The following is a 17377-nucleotide window of genomic DNA, read 5'->3' on the forward strand; positions in this document are numbered from 1 at the left end:
AGTAACCCCTATTTACTGTGGAAATAGAGCGAGGGACAGAGAGAAAGAGACAGCATGAGAGGTATGCTAAGTAAGACTGCTAGACAAGTGTTCAGATGTGGAGATAAACAGACAAACAATGACAACATAAAATGAAAGAATGAAGAGACAGCGACAAACAGGGAAGGTTGGTATCAGGTTCACCCAGGGTAGAATTCCAATCTAACACCAAGTCAGTGGTGGAGAGATGCAGGCCGGATGTAGACCGACAGGCCTGACAGCGGAGAGCACACGCGCACACACACACACACGCGCACACACAAGAATGCTAATCGTTGTCTGCTTGTGGGTGTGGACCAAATTAGTTGTAAATAATAAATACTGTAGAGGCAAGAAAGAGAAAAGTATCTCTCTTTGCTATCTGACCGTGGAATCTCTTATCTGAGTCAAACATCACAGCCTACCAGAATAGCCACATTGGCTGTGAGTGTGGGTTTGTGTTTTGTTTTTGTATCTGCACTCTTTTGGTTGTCAGCGTCTCCGTCTACATCTTCCTTGTATATACTTATATAAGGTTGGAAAGGTGCAAGAATGAACACATTTTACATAAAGTAAAGATCTTAGGTACAAAGTTGAAAACATGAGACTTGATTTAACTTGCAAAACAGTGATTTACGGCATGTTTTACATAATCATCCGATACATCAGTTCCAGTCTGTATATGTTAAAGATCCCCTCCAGACATGTTTTAAAATTTATATAAAATACTCTACTTTGAATAATTATGTGTGTCTGATATGGTTTTTCCACGAGTTTCCACAAAGTTAAATTATCTTGTTAAAATCCTTAAAATGACATCTACTCCTTCTCCCTCATTAAAAATTCGAGATTCTATAAATATGCAAATATATTTCATTTCAGAAGTTTAACTATTGGATACAAGATGTCTCATACTTCACTGAACAGTCTATTCTCAGAGTTTGTGCTCTGGCGGTTTCAGGTTTCCACATCACACTTGTATAAGTTAAATATTGGACCGTGATTGGATTCTAAACTGTGATGTCACATATAGGCCCGCCCCTTAAAATTGGATTTCCAGTGAACACAGAGAAACTTTCCACTTTCAGCGGACGAATGTGAAAACAGCCTTCTAGTGTCAAACTCAGCACATACATCATTCTGCACAGTGAAACTCTAACATTCAAATGTAGGAATAAGAAGAATAACATATTTTTGAGTGGAGGGGGACTTTAAGATTACAGTGAACTTCAGGAAATTAATGTAAATGAATGGTATGTATGGTCTAGGACCTAAATCTTCCATCTGTTAGAGATGAGTAAGGCTTGAATGACTGTACTTGTGAGTGTGTATGATGTAGCCACTTTCACAACTGGTGTCTGGACAATAGACAAGCAGTGTCATTGTGTACAAGTCCATTTGACCCTGACCTACCGCAACACATTCACATTTACCCAGCACAGCCTGGGGAGCTGCAAAAAGCTTTCGCAGAGGAAACCGCAACCATGGCTGATGCTTTGCATGGAATGCAAATAGAAGAACATTCGTAAAGTAAACTACAGCAATGTTGGCATGAGAGACGCTTGCAATAAGAATATTATATTATATGATAACTGCATGTTTACATTTGTGAGGATAGAGGTGTCACATATTTTGATGCCCATTCTGAGATGCTGGAAGGTTCACACCCATACTTCAAAGGATGGGTGGTGTGTGTGCACGCCCTGTTAACGACTTCAGTCATACAGACCCTGTTTTCATCTCTATCCCAATGTTACTGCTTTTTAGCAGAGTCTCCAGGAGACCTATTATCAGCACAAAAGGGAGTTTTTGTAACAAAGACGATATTCTTGACAGATACTCAGCCTCTATCTTCATCCCCTACAACCATGTGAGGATGAACAGAGTCCTGAGACTGCAGTTTTGGATAAGACTGGTTTAGCTTCTCTTACAAATTTCTAAAGCATTTTATTTCCTGAAGAAAAACAACAGGGTTTCTAGGCTTTCTTGATCTAAGTTTTGCCCTTATTCAAAGTGTTTTTGAACAGTCTAAGTAGAGGTAAAAATCCACTTAGTTTCTGCAACTGCTTCATGGATCATAGGTTAATAGATGACTGGAAATGACCAAAATGCTCTGGGCAACAGACAGGACAGACAACCAATGTTACTACATGTAACACCCAATTCCAATCCACATGATTGAACGTTTTTACACAAGTTAACTACTTGGTCAAGGACTTACAGGTGCCTTTTGCAATTAAGTACAAACCTGCAACACATCAACATAGTAAGTGTGTTTTCTTCATCTTGCAAGTTAAAAGCACCCAGAATAAACACCTGTCAGACTGTGCTTGTGCTTAATGTGTATTTTTCATGTGATAATCTCATCATATTAGATGTATCCACAGCAAATTCAGTGTTCAACTGACCCCGAGTCCAAATAACTGATTTTTTTCTGTGTATGTCAGCCGACACTCAGAGTGTAGTCAGGTTTCTGTGGCAGACATAAAAAGCTCATCTGACACCACTAACACACACACACACACACACAGACACACACACACACACACACACACACACACACACACAAATGTACTGTCATCAGAAGTCAAGATAAGGCTGCACAGCTGAGGGTACAGTAGGTATCAGGTGAGGTTATGGCGGGACTGTACAGGAGGAAGGTCTGGCAGGAGACAGTAGGTCAAATTGCTATGGACTGATTAAAACTGAGATCTAAGCCCCACTGACTGACCGTGTTGTGATCAGACGAGGAGGAGGCTGCAGAGGGCGTGGGGGAGTGCTGGTGGTTGTTATTTGTGGTGACGGTGGGCGAGGTGCTGTTCTTGATGGGGTTGCGCTGCGGGCTGTCACAATAATCCGCTGGGGGAAGGACCATGGTCGCCTCGTCTGTCTCTGTGTCCTGATGGTGCAGGTTGACCACGCTCCTACTGCGGTATGGGGCAGCAGACACACTGTGGAGGAGGAGCAGGAGGGATGGTATGACAAAAGAGGGAACAGGGTGGATGAAAAAGACAGAAATAGAGCACAGACAGATGGGGGGGATGAAAGGATGAAAGATGGAGTGGAGGAAGAAGAGTCAGGAAAAGGAGAGAAGAAAAAGGCCACTTAATCAAACTAATTACAGGACTCTGCATGAGTCTTTCAGGCTGTGCGTGTATGTGTGTATGTCTGCTCCTGTATTTCTATCTTCAAAGGCTGTTTGAAGACTGTATCTTGGGTTTAGAATTATATTTAGATTAAGGTTTAAGTAAAAATTGATGTTAGACTTATTAGAGATGATGTTAAAATTAGGGTTATGGGATGCAAAGCTAGGGCCCAATTTTAATACCACACAGATAAAAATAGGGTTCTTCATGTGGTCAGCGGAGGGACCTCATGAAGACAAGATACACAAGGATGTTTATGTGTGTTGTTGTGTCCCCCGGCACTGGTTATAGTTTAAACTTTCTGACTCCGTGACTGGTAGCAGTTGGCTGGCAGCCTCTCTGTGGGAGGTGCAGCATATTACGATCTAATAAATTAATCCGACAGGGATTAGTCTCTTTGAAGAAAAGCCTGGAGTCGACTCTGTGAACCTTCTCTCGCTCCCTCTCTCTCTCATCAGCAGCAAAATCTATTCATCAGCACACAACATCATGTTTCCTGATATTTTGCTGGGCTTGTGTGAAAAGTCCAACTTAGGATCCATTTTAACCACACAGAATTGAGTCTTTCAGTCTTTGTATGAGCGAAGGACACTTTAAAGTTTTATTCACATTTATGAATCCAAAATAAACAGAAAGAAATTAAGAAATTTTTCATGTGGAGAAATGATTGAGGACTGAAGGTTGAACGTCGGACAATAGGAATCAAAGGTTGAGGAAGGGGAGAGTCCCCTATAGGATTCGAATGGTCATCACTCTAACAGGAGTAACTAGAGGAAGCACTACCAACAATACAGCTGGCTGTAACATGAAACCTGCTAGAGTGTGTGTGTGTGTGTGTATCTGTTAGCTGGAACGTGGAGTCTCCTTACCTGTTGTTATTCACGAGTGGTTCAGAGAGTGCACGGCAGTACGATGAAGGGAACCAGCCCCTCCTGAGGAGATAGAGACACAGAGAGGAGCCAAGTTAGAGATGATTACATCTGTGGTCTATCCTACTGCCAGCCTCCTTGTCAGCTCTCATTGCACAGAAATTCTCTAAATGATTGCAGGACAGCGGTGAAGAGCTCTGTTGCTCTAACCTTTACTCAGTGGCTTTCTCCATCTCTTAATTAGAAGATACAGAGACAGAGAAGGAATACAGAGACAGTTACAGAGACATACAGGCAGATCTGCTCCTTTTTTTCCCCCCACATTGAGAATTGTCAAGATAATTTAGAGCTATTCTAGCCCTTTCTATTGTTGCATATACTGTGTGGATGCATACCTAGGTAACTATGGTAGCAAAAAGCGGTGATTCGTCATAGAAAAGACATCCTGGTGAACAGATGCTTTGCAAACACAAACATCAAATTATCACCACAGGGTACTATTTTAAATGCTTTTCTTTTAACATATCCTCCCTGTTGGTTGGAGACTGAATGTTTTCCATCTTTTCTATGGTGCAAAGGAAATCAATGACTTGAATGACTTCAAGGTCTTGCTTGTTACCTCCAACTTGCAGAGCTGACACAATTTATCAAGTGTTTGTTTAGAACTTGAATCAATCTTTGCACTTGTTATATAAATGAGTCAATGTCAGACATCAGAGACTTGAGGTTTCTAGCGGCTGCAGTTCAAGAAATCATGAAGCAATTTGTTCCTGCCCACACACACACCAAAATTAACTCAACGAGTTGAGAAACATAATGAGAACAATACAAGCTAGTCGAATGATTCAACTGACTGAAGGTGACTTTGCTTTGACAATTTATCAGTTTGACATGATAGAAATGGATTATTTCTGATTTAAAAACACATTTAAAAGAATTCACATGACAGTATGAAAAGGTTCAGGGAAATAATGAGGGAGATCTAGTCTGTGTCACAAGCTCAGTTCAAGGACTGTGTGTCATTGTGCTGTTATGGTACAAGATTGTTCACTCTTTAATAATCTTTGTGTAGCCAATCAGCCTCTCCCGCCATGTGGATAAAATGTTAATATTTACACATCTGGCTTGGAAAGTAAGTTCCCTTTGTGTACCTGTGATAAAAACGCTCTCAAGTCCTACTGGAAAATACAACTCAGTCAATCACACTGTTACTAATAACAGCTTTTATTTATTTAGAGAAGGGTTTTCCACTGAACACACGTTCTGTTTCCAGCACTGTTGTTACCGCTGGTCGCTGAGCGGCTTTGCTGAAACAACCGTGGATTAATAAAAACCTTTCTCAAGGACATCTCACTGGCACAGGTAGCCAGGGGTGTGTATATCTGCTGGAGTCAAAGTCAAAGCGAACATGGTAATTATGTGCTTAGTTACAAGTCAGTTGTCGTTATTTGTCGAATGCTGTGTATTACCATTGCCTTTTTTTGTTCACTGTGATTCAAATGTATCTCTGTCTTGCTGACATTTATTCCTCAGTTCATCCTCAGTATGTGTGGGTATCTGAATCAGTCTGGGTGTTGCCTGGTGAGTTGCTGGGGTACACTATCAAAGCTTATGTAAGACAAAGAAAGAAACCCAGTCTGAAACCCAAATGCATCAAAGCCAAACCCACCTGCGGGACAAGAAGCCTAACTCGTCAGATGGTGCGCTCTGATAGACATGATGATGTACACGTTTTTTAGCCTTTAGGCACTTCCTCTCGCCCCCTCTTGCAGCGGCGAGGCAGAAAGACCAAAGTTTTACTTTGTGGCAGCCTCCCTTTTGAAAGCAACTCACAAATGATTCCTTTCTATCCTTGATCAGTTGTTTGGACATATTTGCCAGGTAATTTCCCTTTATAGTGACGAAGATCAAAACTGATGAATGATTAAAATTCAAAAACACACTTCCAAGGGCTTTAGATCAAATCCCTTTTTTGAAAAGTCAGACATCAGAGACCTGAGGAGAGCAGGCTCGCTTGGTGCCTGTTTGTGTGGGAGAGCAGGTGGTACTCTGAACTTCTCTCTCTGCCTCACTCCAGTCCGCTATCGTACATCCCACCCTCGGGCCATACTTTACTTTGATTTTCTTATCAGTGAGTGTTCCAGCTTAGGCAGCACTTACCGAGCCTTGAGCTGTGTGCATGCGTGTGCGTGGCCAGCATGACAATCAGGCTGTCCAGTTAGGACAGTGCAGTCCAACTCATATCAATCACCTGACTCATTGGAGGATTGCAGATACATATATTGCTTTTCATGTGCAATCGTGTCCCTACTTTACATATAGTATGTGGACAAGACTTTCCTCATTTGTGTGATTAAAGTCTTTATATGACTGGTCAATACAAATGCAGCACATGCGGTTGAACTCACTTTCCGTTCTTCTCCATTTCGCCATACATCCACCCGTCTTTCTCGTCAGGGATGAGCAGGATGATGGCTTCACCCTCGTCAAAGCTGAGCAGTGTGTTGTTGTTGCCGGCGGTGTGGGGGAAGATTGTGCGCACACGTGGCCTCTTCACTATATTGTTTAGGCCCGTGGCAACAGACACAGATCTGGCCAGACTGCCCTCCTCGCTGTTCCCATGGTCTGGGAGAAAGGGAGGAAGAAATTGAATTATTTACATTTATTTGATACATTTTATCCTGTAATAGGTTTTGCAAAGTGTTGAAAGTTTTGAAAGCGATATACTAAATCCAGACCCAAGTGAAGAGAGTGTCATTGTTCCAGAAAGGCTAAAGGCCATTTACATTTCAGGAGAGAACAGACGGTTCTTGAGCACGCTTGAAGCCTCGCCAGCACAGAGGGAGGTGCTAAATGAAAACCAATGCCATATTCTTAATACCTGTGCTGTTGTTAGTCATGGTGGGTGCGCTGGTGGTGTTGTTCTCCGGAGTGAACATGTTAGCCAGAGGGCTGGTCTGAGCCTTTAGAGGTGGGGCTGGAGGTGCAGAGATGTTCTGCCACAGAAAAAAAATGATATATGAATATATATGATACCATTACCACATTGGAAACTGTGCAGGTGCTGCTATTTAACTATATTAGACTAATCTCTGTCACAACACCATAGCAATAGCAGCCTCACAGCCTCAAAAGCTAAACATGAACCTAATAAGTATATTTAGCATGAATCTAGTAAAATCCAACATAATTTAAGATCTAAACAAAACTCAATTTAGCTTCTTCATGTCTTGCAGTCATCACGATTTATTAAAAATAACATGTTACATTAATGTGAACATTAAGCTACATCATGCTGAGTAAATGTAATTAATACATGCATTATATCTTGACTAGAATTGGATTTATTGTATTCAGTATTTCTGAATACTTCTTTTCAGATCGTATGTGGTATTTTATCAACTTCAGATCTTCAAATTCTCTGCTTATTAATATGCAAATCAATACAATAAGGTGCTATGACATCTAATCACATCATCTACTCTGTAGGAGGAGATTGTGATGTAATTATTAGGTTGCCATCATGCGTCGATCTTACGATGTTCTTCCAAACTGTGTGCATAAAATAGAAAATGTTCTCCAACGCAGCAGCACGAGAACACATCTTTATTTGTACCCTCATCCCTCCCATCATACCACGCTGTGTCGTGACGGGGAGGGAGAGGGCAGCGGTGTTATGGAGACCGGCGTACGCAGTCCCTCGATCATGGACAGGATGCTCTCGGGCATGTCGGTGGCATCGTTGCACTGGTCCTGCCAGCTGCTCAGCTTTTCCGTCAGCATATCTCTGGCCTGTCCAGCAGGCGTAAGACATAAGAAAAGTTATTAAAAGAAAACATGAGTAATCAGGAGAAACAGTGAGCATATTTTCATTGCTATGGTAACAAGATGCATTGTGGGCCCTGAGATTGTGGGTTTTGGTGATGCGGTTAGATTTAAAACTGTCGGAGGTATTCTCTGTGAGGTATAATCTGATGTACTTCAAGGTCAGAACACTACAGCTCCACATTAAGTCGACTATTAAAATAGATTTTCACCAACACCACAAACATGGCCAGTGTCTTTTACCTTGTCATGGAAGTTTGCAAACTGGTAGGAAAACATGCAGTGTTTGTCCACCAGGAAACAGAAGCGTCTCTTCTCCTCCAGCAGAGCTTCCTTGCAGCCTTCTGCGATGAACAACTGCATGTCCATCTGACGGCTCGTCAACGTTTCCAGGCACTGACAACATAAACATATGCACATATACAGGTGTTCAGTACGTGCAAGTTCTCCGTCTATATACACGAGTGGAAACATAGTAAGTCGGTTTGAATGTTTTGTGATGAACAGTTTTTTGTTATGCGCTGTCTTACAAGCTGCCATGTTGAATAGATCATCACATTGTCTTATCTTCCCGTCCACATGGTTCGAAGCCTTCTAGTCCCTTTCACTGCTGATCTATAGACGAACCAGACAAGGGTATCCTAATCTCTCTCTTGCAGGGGATATGTATATAAGTCTAGAGTTTATTGTATTGACAGATTTGGTTGCATTTAGTGTTTAGTGAAAGGACAGAGCAGCAGAGGGAGGAGGAGACAGGGAACAGCAGTTGGAGGGAAGGTCTGTCTTATCTACACCAACAGCCTGGGATTATAAAAGGTCAGAAGGCTACTCAAAGGATTTTATCCTGGTGATGTGGGTGTGTATGTGTAAGTGCATGCACACAGTTTTCTGAAATCACTTAATCTTCAGCCTGGACCATTTATTTCAGCATATTTATTGTTATGGTTTATTTTATATTTCTTTCATGAACAAAAATGAACACAGTGAAGTGGTTACTGTTGAATTTAAAAGGCTTCATACAGACTTATCTCCAAAGTAACTGCAGTAAATGTAGATATGAGTGAACTGAACTGAGAAGAATGGTTTCAGAAATGTAAATGCAGCAATAATGTGGGACTATTTTGTTATAAAACTATGGCACTATAGTCCTGGTGTGTGTATTTGCTGTGTGTGTATTTGCTGATGTTGCCACCTTACGTTAATGGTTGGATTTGAATTCTGACTCATGCTATGCATTTGAATAATATTCTAACCACATGGAACATTTTTTTTTTTTTTATAAAGGACCCGACTGTTCACATAACACATATTACTTCTTCTCAAAAAAGTAATAAACGACACAGTCATTCAGAGCAAGTCAACTTTTTTAAACACCGTCTTTGCTCCCTCAATCCTTGTCACAGCTGCATGTGAGCTCCACATCGTCATCCTCATCTAACTGGCCGGAATTGGCGCTCCTATAACAGCTGTCAAAACAATAGCACACACCCTCTCTTTTCAGCTCTTACAGTTGTCCTCTCTGATAAAACCTTAACTGGCTGAGGGCTTTATTTACTAAGGAGCTGGCGCATTTATGGGTAAAAAAAAAAAAAAAAAAATTAGGCGACTTTCATCTCCTGTGTTGACTGTGTGCTCAGAAACATATTGCACATTGAAATCCATTTGGTAGGAGAGTAAAAATAAAGATCATTGAAATGTGTAATTCCCACTTATTTACTTACTTCCCTCTGGGTTTAAGTATCCACAGTAAACATGCCCTCACATCTCATACAGAGAAAATAATACTGCTGAATTATTTCTATAGAAACAGTCAGAAAGGATCATAGATAACACCAAATAAGTGAAGTAATGATATAATAGAAATTTAGGAATTGGTTAACATTTTGCGGATTCTATTATATAATATAACTTTGATTATATAAAGTATATTTGTTATCAGTAAGTAAAAAGTGTCAGTAATCTGACACTGGCATGATCTACACCTGTGTATGTGTATTCAGTGACAAAAGCACCTGTAAACAGAGGCCATATCAGCCTTGTTCAAACAGCCCTGCCTGTCTACCTCACCACATAAGAAACTACCTGGAAGTCAGGAAGTCCTTAAATGAACCCGTCCATCAAGAGTGTTCTAAAAGTTGGTGTCTCACGCGGTACCCAACGTGATTACAGGCTTACTATTGTGGCTACAGGTCAAAAAATAAACTGATGCAAATTTCTGAAACAACATACACACCTACCTGAATAACAGTAAAAATAGATCTCTTCCCATCACTGCCTATCTGCTCTCCGTTTTTTTCTGTTTGTTCCTGCCTCTGTATTTTCTAATGATCCCACTATGTTCTTCATTTAATCTCACTTTGCTGCTATAAAGGCAAGCTCTACTGCAACACGGAAGTCAGATTGGGTTTATGAGAAACTGTTGTATCACAGACCGCAGTCGCATACTGAAAACTTTGACTGACCTTCATGGTAATCAAAACAAAAGTATTATTCTGCTTTGTAAACTTCCAGAAAGTGTTTCACTCAGTTTGGCATGAAGGACTGTTGCATTATTTAACAGACAGTGGTAAAAACTGACAGACTGCACCGATCATCCATGTGATGTAAACATTTGTCTGAAAACTGGGTTTATTTTCACAAGGACTTAGAGTGAGACAAGGGTGTGGCTCAGCTCCACATTATTCCACATCTACTGTATATGAAGGAATAAACTAGCAGTTATATCTACGGATAATTATACATTATACATTATAAAAACACAGATTTTCTAAGTTTTCATTATAAATTCATCATTATAAATGTAATCAAAAATGTAGAAACCCTTCCCTCAGTATTTTTCCCCCTAGAGACATAGAGAATTTACCCCACTTCCTACTAAATATGAAATATTTCCAACAGACCACCTGATGAACACAACAAAGACCCCAGATCTCCAAATATGTATTCATCACTAGCATTCATTTAGATAATTGAGTTGTTCTATGGTGTAATTATACTATCATTAATTACGTTTTTCCTTGGAAAAACATACACCTGCATTTCATGCCAACAAAAGATCATTTAAACTGAATTGAATGGAGGGAGAGACAAAGAGAGAGAAAAGGACAGTGAACACCTTTCCAGAACTGTGGGAGTGGGCGGCATAATATCTAACGAGTAGATGAGGAAACAAAGAGGGAGTGTGAAATGCTATTTCGACGTAGAAATAGCGTTTCTCTCCCTCTCTCTCTGTCATACACTCACACACCCTCTTAATCACTTTACATCTGTCAACACTGCAGTGAGCCTGTTGCTACGGACAACCTGTGTTTATCCCAAGAACTATAGGTAAGAAAGAAAGAGGGATGGCAACTGAGAGGTAAGACATAAAGAGAAAAACACATCTCCACATGTCCCTCTTTGACACGCAAGAGAATTGATATACATCTAAATCTTTGTTAATCCTATGTAGAGAGAGTAAAACTTAGGCTGACTTTTTCTTGAGATTCTTTTAATCAATTGTCTGACACTTGTGACAGCTCTCCCACTCTCTTTTTTTCCCCCCCCATCTCTACTGTGTGATGGATCGTTCCCTGGCTTTGAAGTGTCTTTGGTGTCTTGTGAATCATCTACTGCTGTAAGCTCCTGACTCTAAGCTGTGACACCCTGTCTGTCTGTGTACCGGCCCATCTCTGTCTATGTCGGGTGTCTAAATCCTAATACCTGGCCTTAAATCAGACAAGTGAGCAACAACAGCGTGCGAACACTCATTCTTGGGTGGGAAAGGGCGGGAGGAGAGAGGGGTGGGGAGGAGAGGGGAAACAGTTGAAGGTGAAAGAGGGATAGAGATGGAGTTAAAAGTGTGAAAGTGCGGGGGAAAGACAAAACAAAAGAGACGAAACAAATGACAGAAAAAAAGTTTAAAAAGATAAATAGAGAGACAGAGTTGACATGCAGGTCTCGGGAAATTTGTCATTTCTTGGGAAGTCACTGGCACTTGATAAAGTTAAGAAAAATATTCTTTGCCACTATTTTTGTTACTATCAAGTATTTTCTCTGGGTAATGATAAATCAAAGTTCATGTAGAAGGTTAAATCTGCAATAAACCTTAAGAAGTGATGGTAACACACTCATATTCCTTCATTAAAGTGTGTAATTCTGTTTTTGGTCGTCTCCCTCTACCTCTCTCTCACTTTCAGCGTGTTTGTGTCAGTGAGGCCGTTCCCTCTGCCAGGCTAGGCTAGTGTTGACAGAATACACAAACCCTAAAAACATTCACAGACGCACACAAACACACACCTAGGTGAACAGGCTGCCTGACTGGATCGATGGTAGGCGGGTTACGTAAGATCTGAGGCTGCTGCGCTCTCGGGGTCGTGGCTTCGAGGTTAAAGTCATCTGCAATTTTCATTCTTCACGGTTGCTGTTGGGGTGTGGTGGCAACATATAATGACAACTTAAACTAGCTATAATGACTTCACTTTCCACAGTGACTAACTGTACACTGACGTAAACCGCCAATGTTAACGGTGACAAAATCGGAAGGACCAAAATGAACCATGAGTGATAGTTATTGCCAAAAAAACTCAAGGTCATTTGGTTGTCCAGATGTCCATTCGGGATCAGATAACTGGCAGCGTGAAGAGAGTGCAGCACTTGTATATATGCAGATATTGTATAGATAGTACAATGATTTATATATAGTAAGTCTAGTCAACATTCTTCCTTGTTTGCTTGCTTCTTTGTGCATCTGTCTATCTGCAAGGTGGTGCGGGGGGGAACTGCATGCAGGTGTGTTCGTGGTGTGGCTGAGCCCGACAACAAACGCAGATCTTCTCCTGCATGACTGCGCAGACCAGACACTTCAAACATTGTCCCCAACTACTGTTACACTGGCTTTGACATGGTGCGTCTCAGGTGTCAAGGTTTGTCAATGTATGTGTGTCTGTGTAATTATGTGCACGCTCATATGAATACGCCTGTGGGTGTTTGTGTGTGTATCGAGGAAAGAGCGTACACCGTACACGGGTCATGTGTCGGTAGATGTGTCTGCGTCCGTCTCACCTCGCTCTCCTTGTTTTCATACTTGGTGGCGTTCTTGCCTTGGCTCTTTCGTCTCAGCTTCTTCAGTTCTGACTGGGATCTCTCCAGAGAATCCTGCTTCACCTTGTGTTCCATCTGGTATCTCTTAAATGTGGCCTGGAGCAGAGGAAAGATCCTTATGAATGCTGATATTTGACAGAATCTCGTCACGTAGCAGAAATCAAGAGTGAGGTTGCGCTTTTAGAATGACTGGCTTGATGTAGTTTTGTTATTTCAGTGGAGTGATATAAAGATTGGGGAATGATTTTTTTTTTTTTTAAGTTACATATTACCTCCTGGGGGTTTAGACACATGACATACTTCAGTTTGTATACTCGACATAACCGAAATTGTAATGAAACAAACTTATGTCACATGATCAAGTATGCTGTAAGGTTTTATAGAATAAACTAGGGCTGGGCAATATATTGATATTATATCGATATCGTGATATGAGACTAGATGTCATCTTAGATTTTGGATGCTTAAATATCGTAATATGGCATGTGTTGTCTTTTCCTGTTTTTAATGGCTGCATTACAGGAAATTGAACTTACCAGACTGTTCTATTATTTGCCTTTACCCATCATCATTATATCCACATTACTAATGATTATTTATCAAAAATCTCATTGTTTAAGTATTTTGTGAAAGCACAAATAGTCATCCCTACAATATTGTCGCAATATCTATAGTATATCGAGGTATTTGGCCAAAAATATTGTGATATTTGATTCTGTCCATATTGCCCAGCCCTAGAATAAACCATTTCTGAAACACGTTATAATAACTGTTATTCTATTTGATGTTGTTGGCGTTTTATCAATATATCTGATTCCATAGAGTAGACTGATGCATACTGTTTAGTGCCTTGATAATGTAATAAGTGGTATCATCATATTTTTGGTGAAGATGAAAATTTGACATTAGATAATAAGAATAATGATTAATTATAATAAAACATTAAAGTTTAAATTACACATACAGCTACTTTTGTGCACATTTGCATCTGTAACACACTTGCAGGCGGCAAGCCAGAACTATCATCAACTCCCATTTGAAATAAAAAAAAACAAGAAAAAAAAACCATGCTTGATGTACCACTTTGATGAGTGTTGCTTCTGGAAAATAAAACTGTATTTTTTTCTTCTGTGTTGTTGTTGCAGCAATAACTTCCATTTACAAAATACATTAATTACCATGACTTAAGTCATAAAGACAGGCAATTATAGCACTGAATTGCAGCACTGGATGAGATTATGGTTCAAGTGTTTGAGTGTAAATGAAACACCCGATGTCATTCAATGATCAGAGTTTTCCATCCATCCATCCTCCATACTGTACCGGCTCATCCTGTGCATGATCACAATCATTATTAATCAACTACTTTACACTAAGGCTTTTAATTGTGTATTTGTGCTTCCCCATGATTCCCTGTAGTCCACTAATAAATATGAAAAATACTCTAGACAATAAACCAATGATGAGAACAAACAACATAAAAAATACTTTTATATGGAAGTGTCACGAAGGGGATGGATGAAGAGCTGCTGCTACAGAATGACTCTCTCTCTCTCTCTCTCACACATACACACACACACACACACACACACACACACACACACACACACACACACACACACACACACACGTACACAGAAACTACTCACTGTCATGTATTTGACATCCATGTCAGTCTTTCTCTCCAGCTCGGTTATTATCTCCCTGTGGAACCTCTTAAACTTCAGGTGAGGAGGAGGAGGGGACAAGAGAGAGGAGATGGGAAGAAGACACACTGGTGATTATAAACTTGATGGGAGGATGGAGGAGTGCTACACTGTGTCAGCAGCAAACAGGGAAAATATTGTAAGTCTCAAAAAAGAGGAACGCAGAGTGATCGTTTAGAGTGTATTCGTGCGTGTGTGCGGGGGTGACAGCTGAGTCCAAGGTTGCGCTTATGAATGAGTCAGAAACAAAGCGTGGGAATGCCCACAGACTTCTCTCAGTTTCTCCCTTTCTCTTTCAGCTCTGGCTCTCTCTCATTAGTATGAGGGTGTCGAAGCTCCCATCGCCGCAGCCTTGTTGCCACACAGCGCCGGCGCCCACATGGGGCAGATCAATGAACTGGAAGGCCCCGTTACAAAACACACACAGAGAGGACCACAGAGACCTTGTCACACACATAACAAACACCCCTCGATGTTGGTGAAAGGTTTTCTTCTATCGTTTTTTTTTCTGACTCGTATTGATGCTGTGACTCACCAACTGGAGTCCATTAACAAGTCAACCCACCCACTGATGCTGTTAGCAACAATGTCTCAGAGGAGTGCCTCACAACTTTTCTGCCCCAAGGGTCTCATTTAACAGGTTATTTTCAGACTGGGGTATTAATTATTTTCCTGAGCAGCAATCTTGTGCATTTTAATAAAAGAATCTTCTTGCTACTATGTCAAGATTTACTATAATTCACGGCTGAAATTATCTAATCAATTAGTGGATGGAAAGAACATTAATCAAAAACAATTTGAATAATCAGTTAATCATTTTAAGTAATTTATCAAATGAAAATCCTCTAATTATCCAGTGTGAGAATTTACAGCTTTTCTCTGTCTCATATAATCACAGTCTACATCCCTTTGAGTTTTAACTGTTGTTCTGACAAAATAAACTATTGACACTTTGGGTTCTGGAAACTTTCCATGAGTATGCGTCCACTACCTTGGTATTTTAAAGACTAAACTTATTTAACTGAAAAAATAATCAACAGATTAATCAATAATGAATATAATCCTTATTTGCAGCCCTACTGTGGGGTTAGCATTAGCATACAGTAAGCTTTCTGACTTCAGTTACAGCTGGTGTTTTCTCAGGGCATGTTGAGGCCTGCCCCCTGTTTACAGTCGGAACAACTGCTCCTACAACTCAGACCTGTTGTTTCCCTTTCTCTGCCTGTCCATGATGCTACTGTAGTCGATGTGGGGGTGGGGGGGGGGGGTTCAGAGAGTGAGAATGTCAGACGAAGTGCATTTGAAGTGAGGCAATGTAATTTGGGAGCAATTAGGTTATGCAGGAATTTTCAGGAAGTATGTATGCGCAAAACTCAAGTGCAAAAACGTATCTTGCTCTCACATTTTCCTCCAGCTCAAGATGAACCTTCCTGTGGACTTCTGAGATCCCCATCAGCACTACACCTGCCAGACAGAGAGAAGAAGAGAAGGAGGAAGAGAAACAATGTACTGGTTAATGTCTGATGAAAAACAGACTAGCAGTAATCCATTTGTTTGGTGTTATTAGCTTTTTCTTTCTGTCTTTGCTGAACAGAACAAATAATCTGATCTAAAAGATCTTTTGCAACACTGACACCAGTGTCCAGTCACAGTGAGCAGAAATGAATTAATGTATTGCTGTAAAATGATGCACGTCATTTGCAACCCAAAAAACTATCGAATGTCACCGGCAACAGATTATGTTACAAAGGATTTCCTTCGTTGAGAGGAAACGAAAATAAACACATGTGCCTGGACCAGAAAAACTGGACCACCTACTGCTTAGCTAATCAAAAAGAGCTCAGGTGGCAGGAAGCCACATATTATAACTTTCTGTCTTTGCATGTTGCTCACCAAAGCAATCAAATTAGGATTATAGAGCACAATCATTAAGTTGAAAATTGTAATTAAATTTCCTATTGACCTTCCTGCTGCAGTGATCACTGTCAGTGATTTAAAAGTGAACATAAAACTGATCAAAAATCATATTTGAATTCACAGTACTTCACAATTATTTTTAAGGATCTCTCATTAAAAGAAGCATACAACAAACAAATGAATATGAAGCTTGCTTTAACAAAAAGTAAAACGTTAATGTGCTAAAATCAAACAATAAATCCATGCTTCAAGGCTCTGCAGCATTATGCAACACTGAGAACACCAATCTGAGCCAGATGGCCTTCAAGCTGACTTGTGTCTGTTTCTATCATACTGTCTGTGGCCTGGATAGCGTTCACAGATTGAAAAAGCCCCTGAATGTGTGTGTTTACACACTCAAGTGTACGTGTTTGGCTGGTGCGGTCCCTTGACAAACACCATTTTTAACACCCCTTGTGACTGGTAGACACAGAGGGACAATATATGTGTGTGTGTGTATGTATGTGTGCAAAAAAAAAAAAGAAAAAAAAAAAGTGGAAACTTGAGACCACATGTTTTGACTTTTTCCCATACTGGGCTTTTCCCATAGGCATTTAATTTCCGTGTACAGTGAGGAAATGTCAACACTAAAAATCCCTCAGTAGCCAACAACCACAGCTGCACTGTACACAGCAGAGTTAATAATGATAAAACCTTGAGAAGTTTTTTCGAACAGAATTTCCACTGCAGTGTAAAAGCTACTGTGGCTTCTGCTTCAGAGCACATGAACATCTAATTTGATACAAATGGAGAAGCTGGGTCATCACTTGCTAAA

The 17377-nt window shown here is 40.5% G+C and overlaps 1 protein-coding gene and 1 long non-coding RNA gene across 2 annotated transcripts in view; one reads left to right on the forward strand and one right to left on the reverse strand.

The window, feature by feature from the left end:
- Window positions 1-17377, reverse strand: part of baiap2l1b (BAR/IMD domain containing adaptor protein 2 like 1b) — a 30680-nt gene that overhangs the window by 3892 nt on the left and 9411 nt on the right. The window contains exons 4-12 of the mRNA XM_044330583.1: window positions 16049-16110; window positions 14590-14661; window positions 12902-13036; window positions 8102-8254; window positions 7670-7825; window positions 6915-7029; window positions 6442-6658; window positions 4034-4096; window positions 2750-2969 (exon numbers count right to left, since the gene is read on the reverse strand). Coding sequence (XP_044186518.1) covers window positions 2750-2969; window positions 4034-4096; window positions 6442-6658; window positions 6915-7029; window positions 7670-7825; window positions 8102-8254; window positions 12902-13036; window positions 14590-14661; window positions 16049-16110 — 1193 coding nt within the window. The remainder of the gene's footprint in view (window positions 1-2749; window positions 2970-4033; window positions 4097-6441; window positions 6659-6914; window positions 7030-7669; window positions 7826-8101; window positions 8255-12901; window positions 13037-14589; window positions 14662-16048; window positions 16111-17377) is intronic.
- LOC122966401 lies at window positions 1121-16384 on the forward strand. The gene is made up of 3 exons (XR_006398389.1): window positions 1121-1240; window positions 1668-1677; window positions 16306-16384. It is a non-coding gene; the product is annotated as an uncharacterized LOC122966401 (long non-coding RNA).

This window comes from Thunnus albacares, chromosome 17, assembly GCF_914725855.1.
Source record: "Thunnus albacares chromosome 17, fThuAlb1.1, whole genome shotgun sequence".
In the NCBI taxonomy this organism is placed as follows: Eukaryota; Metazoa; Chordata; class Actinopteri; order Scombriformes; family Scombridae; genus Thunnus; species Thunnus albacares.